Source organism: Fundulus heteroclitus, chromosome 12, assembly GCF_011125445.2.
Source record: "Fundulus heteroclitus isolate FHET01 chromosome 12, MU-UCD_Fhet_4.1, whole genome shotgun sequence".
NCBI lineage: Eukaryota > Metazoa > Chordata > Actinopteri > Cyprinodontiformes > Fundulidae > Fundulus > Fundulus heteroclitus.
This window is the reverse complement of record NC_046372.1, coordinates 14,586,615-14,605,625: the sequence shown is the minus strand read 5'-3', so window position 1 is coordinate 14,605,625 and position 19,011 is coordinate 14,586,615. Positions and strand designations below refer to the sequence as shown.

General features: G+C 38.3%; 1 protein-coding gene across 1 annotated transcript; it reads right to left on the bottom strand.

Annotated features, from left to right (window-relative positions):
* Window positions 1-2,312: 2,312 nt before the first annotated feature.
* Window positions 2,313-15,704, bottom strand: naaladl1 (N-acetylated alpha-linked acidic dipeptidase like 1). Its single transcript, XM_036144030.1, is given in 19 exon segments — window positions 2,313-3,808; window positions 4,320-4,412; window positions 4,491-4,578; window positions 4,838-5,011; window positions 5,170-5,251; window positions 6,143-6,236; window positions 7,691-7,782; window positions 7,900-7,967; window positions 8,336-8,414; window positions 8,417-8,499; window positions 8,591-8,710; window positions 8,793-8,878; window positions 10,335-10,439; window positions 10,518-10,611; window positions 10,737-10,929; window positions 12,264-12,383; window positions 14,459-14,580; window positions 14,710-14,882; window positions 15,371-15,704. Coding segments are annotated over 19 exon segments (2,244 nt in total). The 5' UTR covers window positions 15,571-15,704; the 3' UTR covers window positions 2,313-3,630.
* Between the last annotated feature and the right edge of the window lie 3,307 nt (window positions 15,705-19,011).

Genomic DNA, 19,011 nt, shown 5'->3' with positions numbered 1-19,011 from the left:
AGAACGGTGATAAGTTGTAACAAAAGACCTTTATGTTCATCTATATCAGCTGTTTGTTCAGAGCAAATTTAGTATGAACGTTTGACAGTGTCTCAGCTATGGTGTGAAGCTGTAGACATAAATTCAAGCCCAATAGAGGCGAGGCCTTGGCAGCATTTACGAATCTGAATGAGAGAAAGTTTCAGTGGGCTTTCTCCCCTCAGTGGATCCCACACAGTGGCTGAAAAAGACCATCTTTGGCCACTCTGGATTCTGCAAATATGAAGGCCAACCCCCGTCCAAGGTGAAATTATTCAAGCAGAGTTGCTGAGGAAAAAAAACAACATCATGGTTTGTTTATCTGTCCAACTAAAAATACAGAGGTACGTTTTCATATTTAACTCACGGTCATTCTTCACTGAACTACACCGACCAAGATGAGAGGAAAAGATGTACTGATCCAGAAATGAATAACTTGTAAATTACACACTGTTAATAATACTGACATGTGGCTTTCCTTCTGCCAATATAGCTCTAGTTTTAACCTTACAGTTCAGATTAATGACATGTAACTCCTTGCATAATACAAAGTGATTTAAAAATAGCCCTCAGTATACCTTATCTTAATATACAGCATATCCATTTTCATCCCTGAGCAGCGATAGTATTAAAGTTTCTGGTTCCAAACAGAAACACAGGTGTATAAGTGTTATTCTTTTGAGTTTTGTTTTTTTCCAGAGCGGTTCTGAATGTTCACTTTGTTCATCAGTAAACTGCTGTTTTGCCCTTTCCTATTTATAAACCATGCTACTATTATTGTCTAGTTTCTAGTTATAAGGCATTTTCTGCCCCCTGGAGGCAGAAGGCAGTACTCCAGCTCCACATAAAGACCTGTTTTGGTTCAGTTGGCCAAAGCATATTGGCAAAGATATTTAATGAGATGCATCTTTTCATAATTGATAAAACATGGAGGATGGAAATGTTGCTTTTTAGGGTATTTTCTTAATTAAAATTTAGCTGGCTTTTTCAGGACAAACATATTTAAGTATATGTAGCCCGTGGTTCTTGATATCCTTTAAATTAGCATATGCTGCTAATAGTCTTTTACTATATACCAGTGGTTGTCAAGGTTTTTAGAACAAGTACAGCCAAAGGATTTCGACTATTCCGCCATATTGCCAGTTGTTTTTTTTTTTTTTTTGTTTTTTTTTAACAATAGTACAGCAGAAGAAAGAACAGGGGTTATAATTTTTTTGTTCTTATCAGCTGGCACTATTAATTAAACATTCCATTTTCACTCATAAATTGAAAGATCCTAGTTGGAAAAATGAAGAGAGATGGCCCAGGAAGTTTGAATTCCAAGCAGAAATGTCAGACTTTTCTTATCAACCCTGATTTCAGGATCCATCATGGCCATCTTGCATAAAACCTAGTTCAGCTGACACTTTGTATCTCACTAAATCTTTCACACACATACATACATACACACAGTACCACACTGCTCTGTGCATTGAACCTGCTGCCACAGTGTTTTAAAGTACAAAATTCAGTGTACTGTGCTTTATTCCTAACAGTGGTCACATTGCATATGAGTTAGCAAATCCAGCTGCATTTCAGGCAAATCATACTTAAGTTAGATAGGATGTCATTCCCAGATCTAATTACTGACATTAAAGGAAAATTGAAACGGCAAGAAAAAAAGCACGTATTCCTGCTCACTATTATCAGTTTCCATTTGTTTTTAAAAGAGTCATTTTGCCCCATTGTGCTTTCATTTTAGAAAATCTCTAATGAAGCAAAATTAAACACGTTTGAGGAGCTGATGTCCTTTTATGTGGGGGGCCTTGTTTGCTCCGCATCAAAAATAGCTGACTTGTATCCATCTTGCACTTTATGCTTTCTTAAACTGCGTTATGAGAACCGCTGGTGCATTTTAGTGGAGTTCAGTTTTGGCATCAGTCATTTCCTTTTTGAAGAAGTTCAGTGGAGACCATTTTGGAGAACTCCCAGCATGCACTAAAGCAGAGTGAAGCAGGGAAACATGCTGGTGGCTATGCTGTGCTCCATTTACCAGAAAAGACAGCAGTTAAATCTGGGAAACCCACCATACCGTTCACTGTGTCCTTGTTCCATGGATAAAAACCAGTGGGATTGGTAAATGAGTATTTTCTCTGATGAGGCTCACTGCTGTTAGCTAAAAGCTGATAGCAATTTATTTATCTGTGTTTTGTTATATCAAACACTGTAGCAACAACATGTTCAAGAAAGATTGATTTGTTATGTGTGGAGAAGGATTGGATGACATAAAATTTGCAAAAATGTGAACATTAACATTTTTTTTTTTTTTACCATAGCTGTCACTAGGTTTTCCTTATACAAAGCCATCACAATGGATTTTCAGGTAATTGTTAGTGAGAAAACAAACTTTCCCACTTTTCATTTCATCCCCAGGACCCTTTCTTCAGCCTATGTACCTTTCCTGTAACTTTTCCAACTTGGAACATGATATTTTTTTTACCTTCTGACTAAAATGAACACTAAATGAAACTCTAACGTTCAGCCTATTGTGCAGAAATTCTGGATGACATTTTTTCTTTCTTTCTTCTTGTTTGTTTCAATTACATGGCATGATAACTTGAGAGAGACTGAATTCTGTTATTCTGCTGTTTATCATGCATGTAAGGGAGGCTGCACTTGGAAAACTCGGAGTTTACCGAGGTAGTGCATGTTGTGAAAGGTTTGAGAACCACTAGACAATCTCATATCGGCTTCAGCTGATGCTCTTTAAAGATGATCGAGACCTGGTAACTTTCGGATTCATGATTCTTTGATCCGATGTATTTTGAGGATAAAGCAACACTGGAGAAAAAAAAAATAAGATTTACAGTCCAAATATAAACGATGCTTGACATATGACTTCAGCACACAGATCTATTTAGGCAACAGTCGTGTCTTCATGATCTACTGGGTGTGGATTTATTTCAGACACAGACAGTATTCTTTAAACAGCTTGGTTCTGGCATATAGCAAACTGTTTCCTTTCTTAAGCAATAGACTGTGGCTAGTGTACTGTTTCATTCGTTTTTTTATTTTTTTTCAGTCATGCATACGTTTAAGTGTCTTTGGACTATACGACTTTTTTTTTCCTATGCTGTGTCTATGTGCTGTTAGCCAAAACACCGGTGGTTTTCCAACCAAAAAACTTTCAGAACCATCAGTTCCAACACAAAATCCGATTTAAAATAGTCCAACACAAAAAGAAAACTTGAATAATCAAAGACAACAAATAGAAGTTTAATTAGAACCTTTATTACAAAAACTGCACTTTTTTCATTAATTTGTATCATGGAATACAATCTTTCATTTCACATCCTCTAAATTGAATCATTTGATGAATTTCAGAGCGCGCTGACAACCTTCCCTTGTCTAAAACACAACATCACTGATTTAGGCCTTCTTTGGTATTAGGACTGTTTGGCTTTAGCAGAAATAACACACTATTAAAAACAGCATTTAGAAGGGAAAAACTACATTTATTTGCAATCCTTTAAACACTTTCCCCAAATGAGTGTGTTCTACACCGATTTCCAAATCTTTATCAGCACTATAATAAATAAAGACTGTTATGGAGTGTTCTGCATGGAGATCTGCCTATATAACTTCATTCAGCATGTCAGCAGCCCCTTCGATGGCTTGGCTCACTACGGACAGGTGGTAGTGCACTTTTTGCCAGTCGCTGGACGAACCTGATGACTCCGCTCGGGCAAAGGCATCCGCTAACCCTGGGAAGGTAGGCTTCCCGGAACTGCTGGAAGCCCAGATTACATGTCTGTGGGACGTTGAGACAAAGAGTGCAACATTACAAAGAAGTGAAACATTAAGGAAATCCTCTCATCGCCTCGTATCTCAGGCGCCTAATGTAATCGTGTTAAAACGGTAAGATAAAGTTTTAGCTGACTTGTGTTGCAGCATAGAGTGTTCCACTGCTCTGCGCTTAGTGTTGTCCCTAAGAGAGATCTGGGTTCATTGCTGTCATTTTATGTGCAAATAAATGTCTGGTTTAGTAAATAGAGTGGTTGTATTTTCCAGGCGTTGGCATAATTTTTTAACCAACTGAGGTCCGGCAGAGGTCAATATGATAATATTCCTGATTAAACCATTAAAGATTCAAATTAAACAGGAGGATGCTGCTGAACCACCATTACTACCTCTCTTTATGGAGCATTTATGATGTCTGCCAGTCCACACAGAAAACACTAAAACAGCTACATGTTTGGTTTGCATCACACACATCCTGGTATATTTCAAGGCACCATGCAAATAAAACATGTTTGCTTTACCTGAATCCGTATTCATCTGGGAAGGCCAGAGGATTCAAGAAGGCTCGGTCCATCAGCATGAGCTGATCGTTGATCTTTCTGACCTTTAGCGGCCTGGAAAAAAAAAAGAAAGAGAGAGCTGTAGATTGATCGCGTTAACATGCCTGCATCTATATGTGAGCGTGCGCCTACGTTTCCTTTGCCAGGTCTGAGCTCTGAATCACTTTGTCCAGCTGTTCTGCTGCTCTGCGAAAGTTGGCCACAGCATGTTTGAGTGGTTCTGAAATGAAGCAGAAATCACTTCAGTCTTTTGCAGAAAGCCTTAATTTCCCACAGTGCTTTGTGGTTAAAATAAAAAGAGGCTGGAAACATACTATGGCTTTATTATTGACTGGGCTTTTAATTCAGGTTGCCGTCCATATTATCTGGACAGCGCAAGATCAAATCCATAAACATGACCTAGTATTGATGCGATCTAGAGAAATTAGCCTGACAATGAGAAAACGATATACTACATCTGCAGGATGTTTCAGCGTTACCCATTGAGATGCCTTCAGCTTGAAGTTGTGTCTGGTAAGAGGTCACAGCCGTGTTCAGGTAATCCTCCAGACTCTCAGCGTAGTCGCTGCAGTTAAAAGGCAGGAGCAGACTGTCGGCCAGTCGGATGAGGATGTTTCCCGCAGTCCTGCCGACAGCTTGGTGACCAACGAATCCTACAGGGGGGGGGGGGGAGCAGGAAAAAGAGGAAAATGTAATAGCTTTTTCTCGTTTCTCAAATCTGACAGCAGATGTAGCAGAATGATCCCACCACCAGAATAAAAAAAAAAAGAGTGTAAGCGTAATCATCTCGCATTGAAGTGAAAGCGCTCACCGGGGTCGATGAAGTTTGAAGCGTAGTGAAAAGTGTCGTATGCAGTGTGGTATGCAGGGTAAATCCGAGCGTTTGTTTTACTCTGTACAAGCAAGAACGCATGTTGAAATATGCGGGCGACATACAGGAGTGAGGCTGCAGTCATTTAGGAGGATACCACTTTATTGCAATTAGGAAATCATCCCTGCCAGTCACCATTTTGCTGAATATACATTTCACTCCACTTTAAAGGGGTACAGATTGTTTATTATTGCTGTGATTTACATTTTCTGTTTTTGTTCTTTTTCTCCGTAGTATTGCTAGTTTAGAAAAGTCGTTTTTTTTGTACCAGTGTCTCTTTTGTTTTGAGAATACAAAATTATTCATCCACAATGGTACATTTAGGGTTAAAGTGATCTTTTAATTTTACCAACATGTTTCTACTGACTAAAAACAATAATAAAAAAAAAACATTAGCCTCCGCTTGAATCTCAAAGGAAATCTATGGAGGGGGATAAATATTAGATTGATGCCAGGGAGGCCTTTCTATCTCAAGGACTTTAAGCTTTTTACCAAAGAAAAATCATTAAAATACCAGTGGAAACATGCAAAAAAGTTGGTCAGCAATTATAAGGAGGGTCAAATTGCTCTAATGCCAATAGAGCTTTGGCATAACAAAAAAAGAAAAAAAACTTCTAATTGAAACTCCTTTCACATTGCTTAACTTTTTGATAGATTTCTGAATCAGAAACTGACTTCTTGGTTGAACAGAAATCCCTTTAAATATAAGTCTACCAGATGTGGGAATAATTTTATGCTAAACAGTGTAGTATTTGTGCACTATTTCTGTACACACTGTTGTCATTGAGTGTTGTTCTCACACAGCTTTATAGATCCGTCTGTCTGTCTACTGCACTCAGCATTTCTGGCTAAAAAGCTCAGAAAAATCATCATGCCACTTCAAACAATTTCTGAGGAAAATATCTTTTCATACCCGGTCATATGTGTACGACATATCTATGGAAGCAATTCCCAGGTAATGGACAAAGGCAGCGTAATCACTCCCTGCTCCATTCAAATATCCCACCCTGTGGACAGAGTGCAAGAAGCACAAAGCAACGTGATTAATGTGTAATTAAACATAGACAAATTTTCCATGTAGATATCTTTATAACTTAATATAGAAAATTACATAAACCGGAGTTTAATGATGTTTGCTTAATTTTTGGGAAACAGAAGAATTGTAACTATTAACTTTTTAAAGGCAGTTACATTTTTTCAATTTTAACTGCCTGATGCCGATTTTATTTAACATGAACAAATTGAATCTGTCACTCAGCATACCAGCAGTTACCGATAACGCTTTCTGCATAAGTTCTGGTCAGAAGTCGGCAGTATAATTTGCATGTATGATTTGTTTAAACTGTTGTTGTTTTTTGGGATGGGGGTTGGCTACATAATAAAATAGCTCTGCTCAACTTTGAATTTATTGTATATTTCCTCTCATTCGCCAAGGATAACCTGCAAATACAGACTAAATAGGTTCATCCACGCCCACTAATATTTGTTGAAATATCCTCAAACAGGTTGCACCGCACCATACAGGTCTTACTCCCTGCAACATATCTGACCACTACTCTTGAATTGGTAAGCTTATTTAAATTGCTTGGAGCTAATGTAACCTCCTACATATGGTACAAAACAAAAACTAATGTATATTTGGGGTCGTTATCATTTAAGCACCAAACTATGTTTTAGTTTCAACCATCTAGGTCTTGATTGAAAATTAAATTACAGAATTTGGAAAATTCCTCACAATGTGCAACGCACCAGTACCCCTAGCAGTGAAACAGACCCTCAGCGTGACAAAAGCAACACAATGCTTGTCAGTTAGGGCGGTGTTGTTAGATTTGACAGTCTCTCCTTGACTCCTCCACATATTCTAGTTGTCATTGTGGCAATACAGCTTAACAGCTTTGTCTCTTTCACAGCTCTAGTGGCTTGCTTTTATGAAAGTAGGCTGACAGGAAGGGGGTGGAAGAGGGGAAGAGACATGCGGCAAAGGACCAGGCTTTCGGCTTCTGGAGAATTGGCCAGCTGCACATGCTTGGAAGTATTTTTTTAACATTCCAGCGTGAGTATATAATCAGGAACACACATTGGAGCGTGTTTTGGGACACGGCAGATTAATGCTTCTGGTTCGACATCGGTTTCAATTGGGTTGCATAAAGCCCAACGATAAGACACTCATGCCCACCATGACGGCATGTGCGGTTCTGACCGGAAATGTCCCAGATATTCTCAGATTAACTTTTTATTTCTTTAACTTTTCCTGATATTGACTGTCAGATATTTGTGAGACGTTTCAACAGCAAATCAACTGAGAAAGCCTTCAAATGTTCAAACCGCTAAATTAGGATTAGAGAGGTTTCTTGGTCTGAACAGGTAAAGTCAAAATGCAACTTTGTAAATATTAAGACAATTTAGACATAAAATCTCATAAAAGTCTGAAAGAAGTGGATGAATTAAATGGTGTACGTACCTTGGAATGACTCCATGGGTTGGACTTGTTCTGTTGGAGTAACGGATCCAGTTGTCGTACACAGACGTGGAATCAAATCCAGCAGCATTGACCTGTTGAGCAAATGTGCTTTAATATGAAAGCTTAAGAGTGTAAATTGGTTTTATCCAATTTAAAGTACTTATAAGAAAGACCTGAACACACCCGAGTTGATTTATTAAAAAGCTAACCTGCCGTGAAGCTTGAAAGATGACACTTTGCATCGATGGCATTGCTGAAGCTCGTAGCGTGGCATTCGCTGCAGAATCAAAGGCAAAGAAATGAGTAAGACTGGAGGGTGGTTACACCTCTAATTCACAGGAATACTCCTTTAAGAACAAACAAAAACATGGCACACATTCAAATGTATGAATTCAAATACAACTACTAAGTTAAATAGTACAACCCCCCCCCCCCCCCCCCCCCGATAGCAAATTACTCAAATTAATTCGGGTTTGGTGCAGATAATGAGTGTTCTATGTAACTGTAATTATATATATATATATATATATATATATATATATATATATAAAAAACTACATGGAAACTATTATTCTATTTGTTTTGTTCCAAAAAGTTTTATTTTAATCACACAGATGGATTTATCTAAAATATACTGCTTCTTACCAAAAACTGCTATGTCCACATTTATATAACCAACAGTCCGCTCACTGAGCTTGGTGAAGTATTCCTGCAGGAAAAACAAAAATACAGTCGGTTTCTTTTCATCCCTTTGTAAATATATGCTCCCCAGCTTCCAAAGATGATGGACCTACGAGGTCTCCATTTTCCTGCCACAAACAGGCTCAGAGATTAGTTCTCATCATTTAAAACCATTCTACGACCATCTCTCCCCTGCGTCAAGTAAAAATCTCTGCCCACCCTGTTTGACCATTCCGCCCAGCACTCTGGTGATTTCCAGCATGACCGACGTTCCGCTGCTTGGGTCGATGGCGCCGTGCACCCAGCTGTCCCTGTGGTTCCCGTAGATCACGTACCTGTCTGTGCTCGCACGTGCAAAATGGTTTCAGAGACATTACGAGGGAGGGCCGATCTCTAATTTGTATTTCGCCGCCAGTCTCACCTGGCTCAACGCTTCCCGTGATGACGCCCATCACATTGGAGGAGTTTATTATCTTTTCTTGATTGAAGATGTCCAGTTTTACATCGCTGTAACAGAGACACAAATTGATCATTTTTCATTTACAAAGAGCAGAAAGGCAGCTCTGTTGGTATTGATAGGCCTCTATCAATGCTAAATTAACTCAATGTATTTCAAGAAGTTTAAGACCATCGCAGAACACACGTGCCACCCCTTTCAGCTAAGAGCAGAAAACCAGGGTTACAGTTCACACTGGCTCTTCAGAACTGGACAGAAAACTGTTGCTTTAGTCTGATGAGTCTGAGCTGCAGCCGTCACAAGCTAGGATGGGTAGATTTGACTCCTAGCTTGACATGAAAGCATGGGTCCATCTTTCTTTGTAGCAACATTTTAGCCCGCTGCTGCTCTGCTGGTAGCATAATAGGGTAGGTGCTGGTTTTTTTGGGGGCACATTTTGGGTCTCTTAGTGCCAGTTGAACAAAAAGTTGCTGACCATGTCTTTACCTTTATGACCACAGTGTAAACCATCTTATGATGGTCATTTCCAGCAGGATAACACATCAAGTCACAAAGCTCAAATCATCTCAACAGGTCTCTTGAGCGTGATGATGAGTTCATCAACGTCCTCCACAGTCACCGCAATTCAAACTATGAATAGAGCATCTGTGGGATGTGGTAGAACAATGGATTTGCATCAAAGATGTTCCTTGTGAACAGTTTTGCAGACACTGCATGATGCTCTGATATCAACATGGACCAAAATATCTAGGGAATGTTTCTGATACCGTGTTGAACGCATGCCATGACGAAATGAGGTAGTTCTGAAGGCGAAATGGGTTCCAACCTAGTACTAAGAAGATGTACCTAATAAGGCCATCAGTGGTTATATCTTTAGTTATTTCTGGACACATATCTTCCTTTTTCTGCTGGCTGAAAGACAGATTTACACCACAAGAACTACAACTCACTCGCATGTGCTTGAATGTCTTGAGACAGTGCTACTAGAGATACTAGCGGAAACGATACTGAATGATCTAAAGACCGTCCCGTTCAACGTTAGGTAATTAAGTAATTTTCAGAACTTTCAAATACACACAGCTTAATTTTTCATGTTGCTTTTTTAAGTTCAAGATAACTGCATTTTTCTGAGTATGATTGGGCTTAAAGTTAACAAAAGTTGAGCTTGTTGGACAGATTGGGGAAACACCACCCCTTTAAGAAGTTTTCAGTTTGGAATTGACTGCATGTGCTGTCGAACGTGGTCCAATCATCCAAGAGAAGCTTTGTTTGTAACTCTTCTTTACACTCCATGGATTTCTCCACAGCTTTGCCTGGTTTGTCATCCTTCCCATTGTGTTCGTAATCTATTTCTTTCCATGCAGTTAGTCAAGTTTTTGCACAAGACAAAGTACCCTATAGTTTATTAGATCAAACGTAACTCTTCAAAAAAAGACTATTATTAGTGTTTTTGTAGTGAGTAGCTAACTTGTGGAAAGGCACACTATCTTCTGAAATCTTGACAACCTGCTGTTGAATGGAGATGTAGGTTTAAATCCTGGACCGCCATAGTTGTAGGTACAATCGAATCCTCCCTGCCATTCACTTGGAGCCGGGTCTCCCGCCAACTCACTGAAACAACCAATCAAAGAAATCCAGCGTTATTTGATGTTCGAGGTCTAACTATTCCGCAAGCGGTTTTCCACAGACCAAATTAGACTCCTCGCATCCTCAAATCCAATCGGTTGTGTTGGAATGGGCGGGATCCCAGATATGTCTTCAGGTGGGATTCTGTAGGTTTCCTCTGGGGAATAAAAAAGGAAATCATCATTAACAGCACGTATGGCAGTTATCAATCGTTATATTGTGGCAGAGTTGGCATGAAGCTATGGTGGTGGGGGTGTGTGTGATTTAATCAACTGATTTTACCTTTGGCAGCCAAGTACGGTGTGAGCAAATCCCCGAAGTCTTTGCTATAAGCACCTCTTTCCACACCAGAGGGTGGAAGGTACCAGGAGTGGGGGTACGTCTCATTGGTGTCTGACATGAGACCATCATTGATGTCCAGAGGGTCCGTGTACACCAGCACACCAACAACACCGTAGGCCGCTGCATTGATGGCCTGCGTCGGACACACACCGCAGCTGGTGAGCAACCGGGTTATGTTGACATTATCTGCACATTCAGTGAAGTCAGTGCCTGGCAAAGTACGCAAACCCCTGAAACGTTTCCATATTTTGTCATATCACAACAAACTTTGGCATGACTTACTGGGCGACGAGAGCCAGAGGACGACTGTGAGTCATGCAGTCAACAAAGAAAACAGCAACAAGAAAACCATTTTTGAAAGTACCTAATATGATGTCCCCTTTAAACTTTGCAACAAGTCATTTGAGGACACCACAAGCATGTAGAAGGAGGCGCTGTTATCAGGCAATACTTTCGCAAAAGCCTTTGGGATCGCATGAGAAATAATAGGTTCGGAAGAGAACTAACAATGTTCATCATTCTAAACTCTAAAAAGCTAATTTCTGATACAATCTTCGAGTCGTTCTTTTGTACTGTTTTGGTTCTGTTACCTGACACTTTTAGATTACTAGTGATGCACTAAAAACAATTGAAGCAATAAGGTTTTTTTTTTGTGCAAAACTAACACAGCACCCTGAACACACCTTTCCCACGGTGACACATGGCAGAGGCAGCATCAAGCTGTGGTTGCTTTTCTTCAACAGGAACAGGCTAATAAGAGAGCGTTTGCAGGCATTCAGCAGTGAGGTGATTCTGCAGTGTTGACTCAGGTGGGCTGAATCCAATTGTGTGTCACACTTTTCAGTTGTTTTTTTTATTTGTGAAATATTTTTAACTGTTTAGCACATATCTTCCACTTGTGTTCAAAGAATTGGGATGTTGCTGGTTGAGGAAAACAAGACTGTTTTGCCGTTTTCAGCCAAATTTACAGTTTTGTAATTTTTTTTTGGCAATTTTTCATACAAATAATATTTTTACTTGAGGGTGAGAGTCTCAGCTGACCGTCAGTTGTCATTTTCATGGTATCATTTGATTAATTTTCCAAAATCTTTAAGATGCAGAACACAGTGCATTCCCTCAACACAATGGTGCTGCCACCATGTCAGGTCCAGCAGTTTAATTTCCTATGATCCAAGTGTATTGCATGGATAAACCGCTGAGTAAAAATGTTTCTTGAGACCTTTCAAAGAGCATTTCAAAGTAGGATTAAGGTGCCTTTTAGCCATCTCCATGTGTTTTCTGAAAAGACTGATGCAGGGAGGGGGTTAATTAAAAAAAAAAAAGGGGGGGGGGGGGTTAAAGTTATAACCTTGAATTGCCAAGCAAAGCAATTACAGGCCTGCATCAACTGGCTTTTTTATGGGCATTGTTGCACTTTAATGTGAAGAAAAAACAATGAATGCAGTTCAGCAATAATTAGAAACTTACTTTAGCTCCTCTCCCCTCTCCACCATATCTGGTGATCGCGATGGTTCCTCTTAGGTCGATCGTCTGGTTCAGACGCTCGTAGTCACTTGGTTTCCCCTGATTGGCGTAAACCAGTTTTCCCTAAAGCCATAAAGAAATAGCTCAGTGAAATGTCCTAACGAATCATACAAGTCGGATCTTTCATGTTATGATCCATCTGACCAATCGGGTAGCTGTGATGATATAGATTTGACTCATAGTCACCGTCTCCATTTCACACCACCTGATTGTGGCTCTACCACCCAGAAATAAAGGAACACAAAATGCTCTGGTCACCCTGAGTCATTGCACATTATCTCTTCGTGGTTCAGTGACCCTATTTTATAATGAACTATGACAAGAAATGTAATAGTTCTTTGGCCTTCAAAATGCTTATCTGTGACAAAATATGTGTTTATGGTTCCAGTAAATCGGTGGTTAAAACCTTTAACTGACAACCTGTCAATAATTAAGCAACATGGGTCTTTTCTTTATTACGGTTTGCTCTCGCCCAAGATTGTTTCCAGTTTATGGTTGAGGTTGGTCATGTAATAATTATGTCTGTTGATTTCATCCAGTCGTGGAAGTAACAATTCAATCATCCATCCATCCATCCATCCATCCATCCATCCATCCAGCAAAGGCTTAAAAGTAAGACCTGATAATGTGCATGCAATTTCTAACTTGTGATATGGGAAAATCAAATTTAAACAAAGCAAACAAAGGTACAACTAAATTTAAGGAAATAGGTTGTAGACCCTCACATAACACCTATAAACACCTATGTTCATATGCAGATTTTTATTTTGGAACATGCAAAGGTGCAGTTTACAATTCAACAACAACATTGGTAAATGTGCACCAGAAAACCTTCTGTTCACGTTGTCTTAATAGTCAAAAAGTTAATAAGTACAAAAAAAATTAATGAGAAGAATAACTCTCAGCAATCTATTTTCTTTTATAACTTTTGATAAAAAGAGCCAATACACATAACGGGGATTTTAAGGCGATGCTATGATCAGAGATGGGTAGAGTAGCCAAAGATCGTACTCATGTAAATGTAGCACTACTTTGGTATATTTTGACTCAAGTAGAAGTCATCTATGGTCATCGAAAAATTGCGGAAGTACAGTAAGCGTAAAAATGTAATTGTTAAAAGGACTACTTAGGTACTGAATACTGGAATAGTGCTGTTTAATCTGATTTGATCTGTGAAAATTATGTAATTCTACAGATAAATATACAAAATTGTGTGCAGGTTATGGTACTCAGAATACTAGAGTACAAAAAAATGTGTAAAAAATTAAATTCATCACAAAAATACAAAATTTGGGCAGAAAAAAGTCCCATTTCCAAATGTCAGGTTATCTACTTGCAGTAGATAACCTGTCGGTCTGTGTGTGTGTGTGTGTGTGTGTGTGTGTGTGTGTGTGTGTGTGTGTGTGTGTGTGTGTGTATTAGGACAGCACAAAGTAAATGTAACTTGTAACTAGTTACTACCTACGTCTACCTGTGGTTTGTTGCAATAACAAATAATTGATTTCTTATCTACACTCCTTATCAAGTTTCCTAGTTTATGAAAAGAAAAATAGTAAAAGAATAAACTTGAAACCTCATAAACTATCACTGTTGATAAGCATAGATTAAAGCAATTTCTTTTCTTGATTTTCTATTTAGCTCATTATGATCGCTCAGTATTCGGTGCAGATAAAGGCGTGCTCTGCACCTGATAAAATTCCTTTAAAAAACAGTGTAATTATATAAATCAGAAAGGTTCAGGTTTATGGCAGGACAAATCCAGCCTGTTTCGAGTCAGCGTTATCAACGTCAAGAAAGTTTTACCGTTTTAGTCAATAATTTTCAGAATCTACATGCCCCGCAACCAATGATACTGGAAAACAGAAACAAAATAACATGCTGTAAATCACTGGGTGTGACTATTATTTTATTTATTTATTTATTGCTGGAGAAGTGACGTGTCTAATTTTTAATGGATATTTTTATTTCCTTATTATCTACAGAAGAGTCATAGTCAGCACTGCTTACTAAGTACTGTTTCTATTTTTTCCTTGCAAGCATCTATTTATGAATTCTATTTACGAACAACAAAGGAATCAATTAATTTGTAGAGAACGTCAAACTTTGCTTATGACAGACTAAGTCTTAGGTCTTTTTACCCTTGCATGTCCTGCTGGGGAGTATGCAGCGTACGGCTGAACCACCTGAGGATCGTCTTGTTCTGGATAGTATGTCTCCTCCTTTTCTCTCACAGAGAATAGCACAGAATCCTCCTGGTTTACTAAAATAAATAAACTATAATTTACAGGGCTGAAACTCATTGCAAAGTAGCAGAAGATAATTATAAAATCACAAGCTAAACAAGTGAACTGCCCATTGAGGATGGTCACTGTGTCACGGTTTCACTCACCGACAGTGACTTTGTTTGGGTTGTTAGGGTCAGGGAAAGAAAGGTAGACCTTATATTCCTGCCTCCAGGCTTTATCCAGACCGGTTTGGGCATCCTGCCATCTATTTAGCACAAACTGCACCGTCTGCTCATCCCCAGGCGATGTGGCCAAATGAGGCACTTTTGTCAGCTCCCTACGGAAAAACATGTGGATAAAGGAAGGTTTGTTTGAATCGCATTGGCTTTGAATATCTGCACATTTTTGATAATGACTTTACTAACCCCCAAGGTTTAAACCTATTTTAAATTCTAAATGCAGTGCTTCTTTCGGTTCTTGATGCAGTAACATATAAAATACATGGCAATGTATATATATATATATATATATATATATATATATATATATATATATATATATATATGCAGCAATCCCTCATACTGAGCAAGCATGAAGCGACAGTGGAAAGAAAAAACACCCATTAGCGGGAATGAAAAATCTCCAGCAGAACCAGGCTCAGTATGAACGGTCATCTGCCTCGACCGACTGGGGGTTACAGAAGACAGAGCAGAGACACAAGAGAGACAAAAAAGCACAGAAGCAAACATTGATCCAGTAATCTGGATATATATTATATATATATTTTATATATATGTAAAATCAAGACTAAAAGAATCATATCACCTAAGGTTCTCCTGGATTTGGACCGTATCCACCTCGGACAAGAACTGCTGGATAATTTTCTCGTCCACATCCTTCGCCACATCATTCAGCCAGGATGGTACGGCTTCTGATTTCTTTTCGATGCCAAAGTGACCGATTAGGATACCTATCGTTAATACGACAAGCCCACACAGAGTCCCAATCACGGCTTCCTTTATCATCTTCCACAGTTCAGCTCCTCTTTGGATCTATGCAAAAAAAAAAAAGTTTCCCAAAGAGATGGGCTGTGTTGCTTTCAGTGCTGCTGATAAATCCAGATTTATGTCACCTCGTATTTCTAAGTACAGCAGACATGCTGCCGCTGAAGTCACCACTCATGAGGCACAGTCATTGTAAAGTTTACTCATTAATGTTTGCCAATTGGATGGACTTTATCTCTTTGCATGTGAGTGGATGAGGTCACGGGAGGGCGGTGAACATCCTTTGCATCAATGTTCCGATTTTACTTTTGATCTCCATTCAGTTTGGTTCATTCCTATAGCATCAGTTCGCAGCAAAAATCATCTCTAGATAGTATTTAAAAAAGAAAATGCCAAAACAAGACGCTACCAAAATGCTCAGTAGACTAAAGAATGTGTTATTCCTTTTAATACACAAGCTTAACGTAATGAATTTCTTTTTTAAAAACATGGATACACAATTGTTTGGATGATTAGGAAAAACCAACCGTACATCAATTAAGCTGTTGTGGCTTTTATGATGAAACTTACTGATTTACCTCCACTAAAGCTGAACTAAACACGTTTAAATAGATGAACCCAATCAATATTTTGGTCGGGGTGCTCTTTGATATCTTCCTCCAGGTTCAGTGAGTTCATTCTGATAATCCAGCAAACAAAACACTTAAAAAGAGAAAAATCCAGTCTATTGTGGAGGGACTTTCTCTCTTTAATTGTTTTTTTTAGTTGTTGTTGTTGTTTTTTTTTTACTTTTACTCACAAAATATGAACTTTCTTGACCTTCTGTTCTGTTTTCTGTGTTTTTCTTTATTTACAGGTAATATTTCACAGGATAGGTTCCTTTAATTCTTTTTTGGTAATTAATTTTTTCATGCCACAGTAAACTCAGATAATTTATTTAAAAGAAGCTAAATACGTTTATTTCCCATGTTTTGGTTTTGAGTTTAAAAAAGCATCAACTTTCTTTGCAGCAATATAAATGTAACTACAAACCTTTATAATATAGTTGTTTTAAAGTAATTTAACGTTGGTAATATGAATTGTAGCTTGTAGGAGTCTGTTTATTGAATATTCTTCCTGGTTGTTTTACCTTACCTGACCACAGGGAGGTAAAATTTTGTTCTGTAAGATTTCAGGAGAAAAGGACATTTCTGAAAGATTCTCTTTGTTATTCTCGGCAGGCGTAATCGGTCAGATTTTCTTGTCGATCATTGCATCAGCGGACTGTTATCAAGATGATCAAGTGTAATTTATACATGATATATTTAAACACCTCTTCACAGTTAACAGAAAAGGACAGCAGAAAACCCAAAACTGGCCATCATTTCTCATGATTACAGTAAATCTCATCAACAGTTAATCAACTCAAACCATTTTACATCGATTCTTGCTTTCCTTGATGGCTCCAGGTCACAAAATATCATGACTTTGTCAGAAACAAATGAGGTGTGAAATCTACTGAAACTAAAGAATTTAACTATAATTCATTTGTATTATAACTAACACTTTCTTGAGTCTTCACAAGCTTGAGCGAGTCATTCTCTGGACGAGCCTGACACCTAGTGGACAGTATCAAAAAAAGCAGGTTTGATCGTCTGCTTTTAGGTTGAAAGTTATGTCTGACAATTATAATGTTATAAATGCTCAAGACCATTCATAAATATTCCCGTTGTGTCAGAAAACCTCAAAAGATTTTAATTTACAGCAAAAATAAATAAACAAATAAAAAGACCACTAGTGGGTAGAGACTAGGGCACTTGAGTCCTGAAGAGGCTGCAAGGTTTCTGGTTCGACTCCCACAGACTGCTACGCTGGGTCCTTGAGCAAGAAAGACCTTTTGCCCCATATGCCCCTTTACGTCGCGTACCGGGGCAGCCCGTTGCTCCCCAAGGAAGAAAAGCAAAGACAAAGTGAAAGTGTTAACAACAACAGTGAATAAACTTGAAATAGAGAAGGTTTAACCCAAAATACCGTCCTCTGTCCAGGTTCTACTTACACCTTTTGTGTCTCATCTCTGTTGACGTTTGGTCTGTTTGTTATAGGCAGACTGGATGAAAGAAGCTGGACACCAGATGTTTTTTTTTTTTTTTTTTTTTAGGTAGGCATGTGTGTTTCTGTAGGCTCCATAACAATCAGGATGTGTGTGCAGAGCTTCATCCATGTGTTGGCTCTGCTAAGCTCATCTTCCTCTGTTGGACACAAAGACAGAGGAAGGACACAGAGCTTCTCTTTGCCTGTTTAAACAGGGGCACTTTGAAAAAAAAAAGCTGTTGTATTATTTTGATCATTTTAATCTTTAAAAACACAACCTTTCTAACTTCTTTCTGCAAATAAATACTAACAAAAGAAAGGAGACAGGATAATCTGATTGTTTCCTGCTTTTTAAACCCACCTAGTTTTATTTAAAGGCTAAAAGGCATTGGCCTAAGAAACAGCCTTGTTAAATCACCTAATTAATGTAGTATCTCTTTATATGTGTGTTTTAGTGGGTGTCTGGTTTTTCTTTCTAACTTATGAAACTGACCTAATCCATTTTTTTGCAGCTGTTTCACTGAAATCATTTTCCAAATGCATGACTCACTACAATATGGGGACTATTTATATAATCTTACTCATCTGAGTCAGACTTTGGAGTAAATACATACTATAACACCGGCTTTTCATGAATTAATTATAGAAAAAACAAATGTCTCACACAATTGTACAGATTAATCGGCCAGTTATGATATTTAGTTAGATACTTTGCTACGCTACTTTGGGACCACAATGAAAAACTTTTAAACTGGGATGAGCATCAAAAGTGAGGAGTCATTTCAACTGGATGGCGCAGAAACATTTAGCTTAGATAGTTTGGTAAAGCTCAACATAAAACTTAGGTTAAAGCCCAAAACCCAATGCTTCTCAGTAAAATAAGAACTGTGCATCATATGTGGTTCATGTCTGCTTTTTGTGCCCCATAAAAATAAATAAATAAACTAAACAAAACCAAATAGGCCCAGGTAAAATTTAACAGTAGCAGCCACATTTTCAATAGTCTAAATAAAGTCTGAGATTATAAAAAATGAAATCATCACATATTGTGTGTAGCTCTTTTAGTGGAGGAAGCAGAAAATCTAATAACCAAATAAAAGAAGATGTGATAGTGTATTCTCAAAGGTAATGTAGTTCTTCCTGAAAAAAAGTTTCATGATTTTTTTTTTTTTTTTTTTTTATTGATCTATACATGAAACCTGGGCTGGGGAATCTGGGATAGCTGTACAATGCAATAGAGATCTATGTGCTTTAACTACTTATACATACCTTAGGTGCAAAAGTAATGAATGAAATTTAAATAAATGGTAGCGCTATTCTTGTGATGAAGTGCACCTCTCCATTGTTGCCACATTCTTGCTCAGTAAGAGGGATCACTGCAAAGTCATTGAA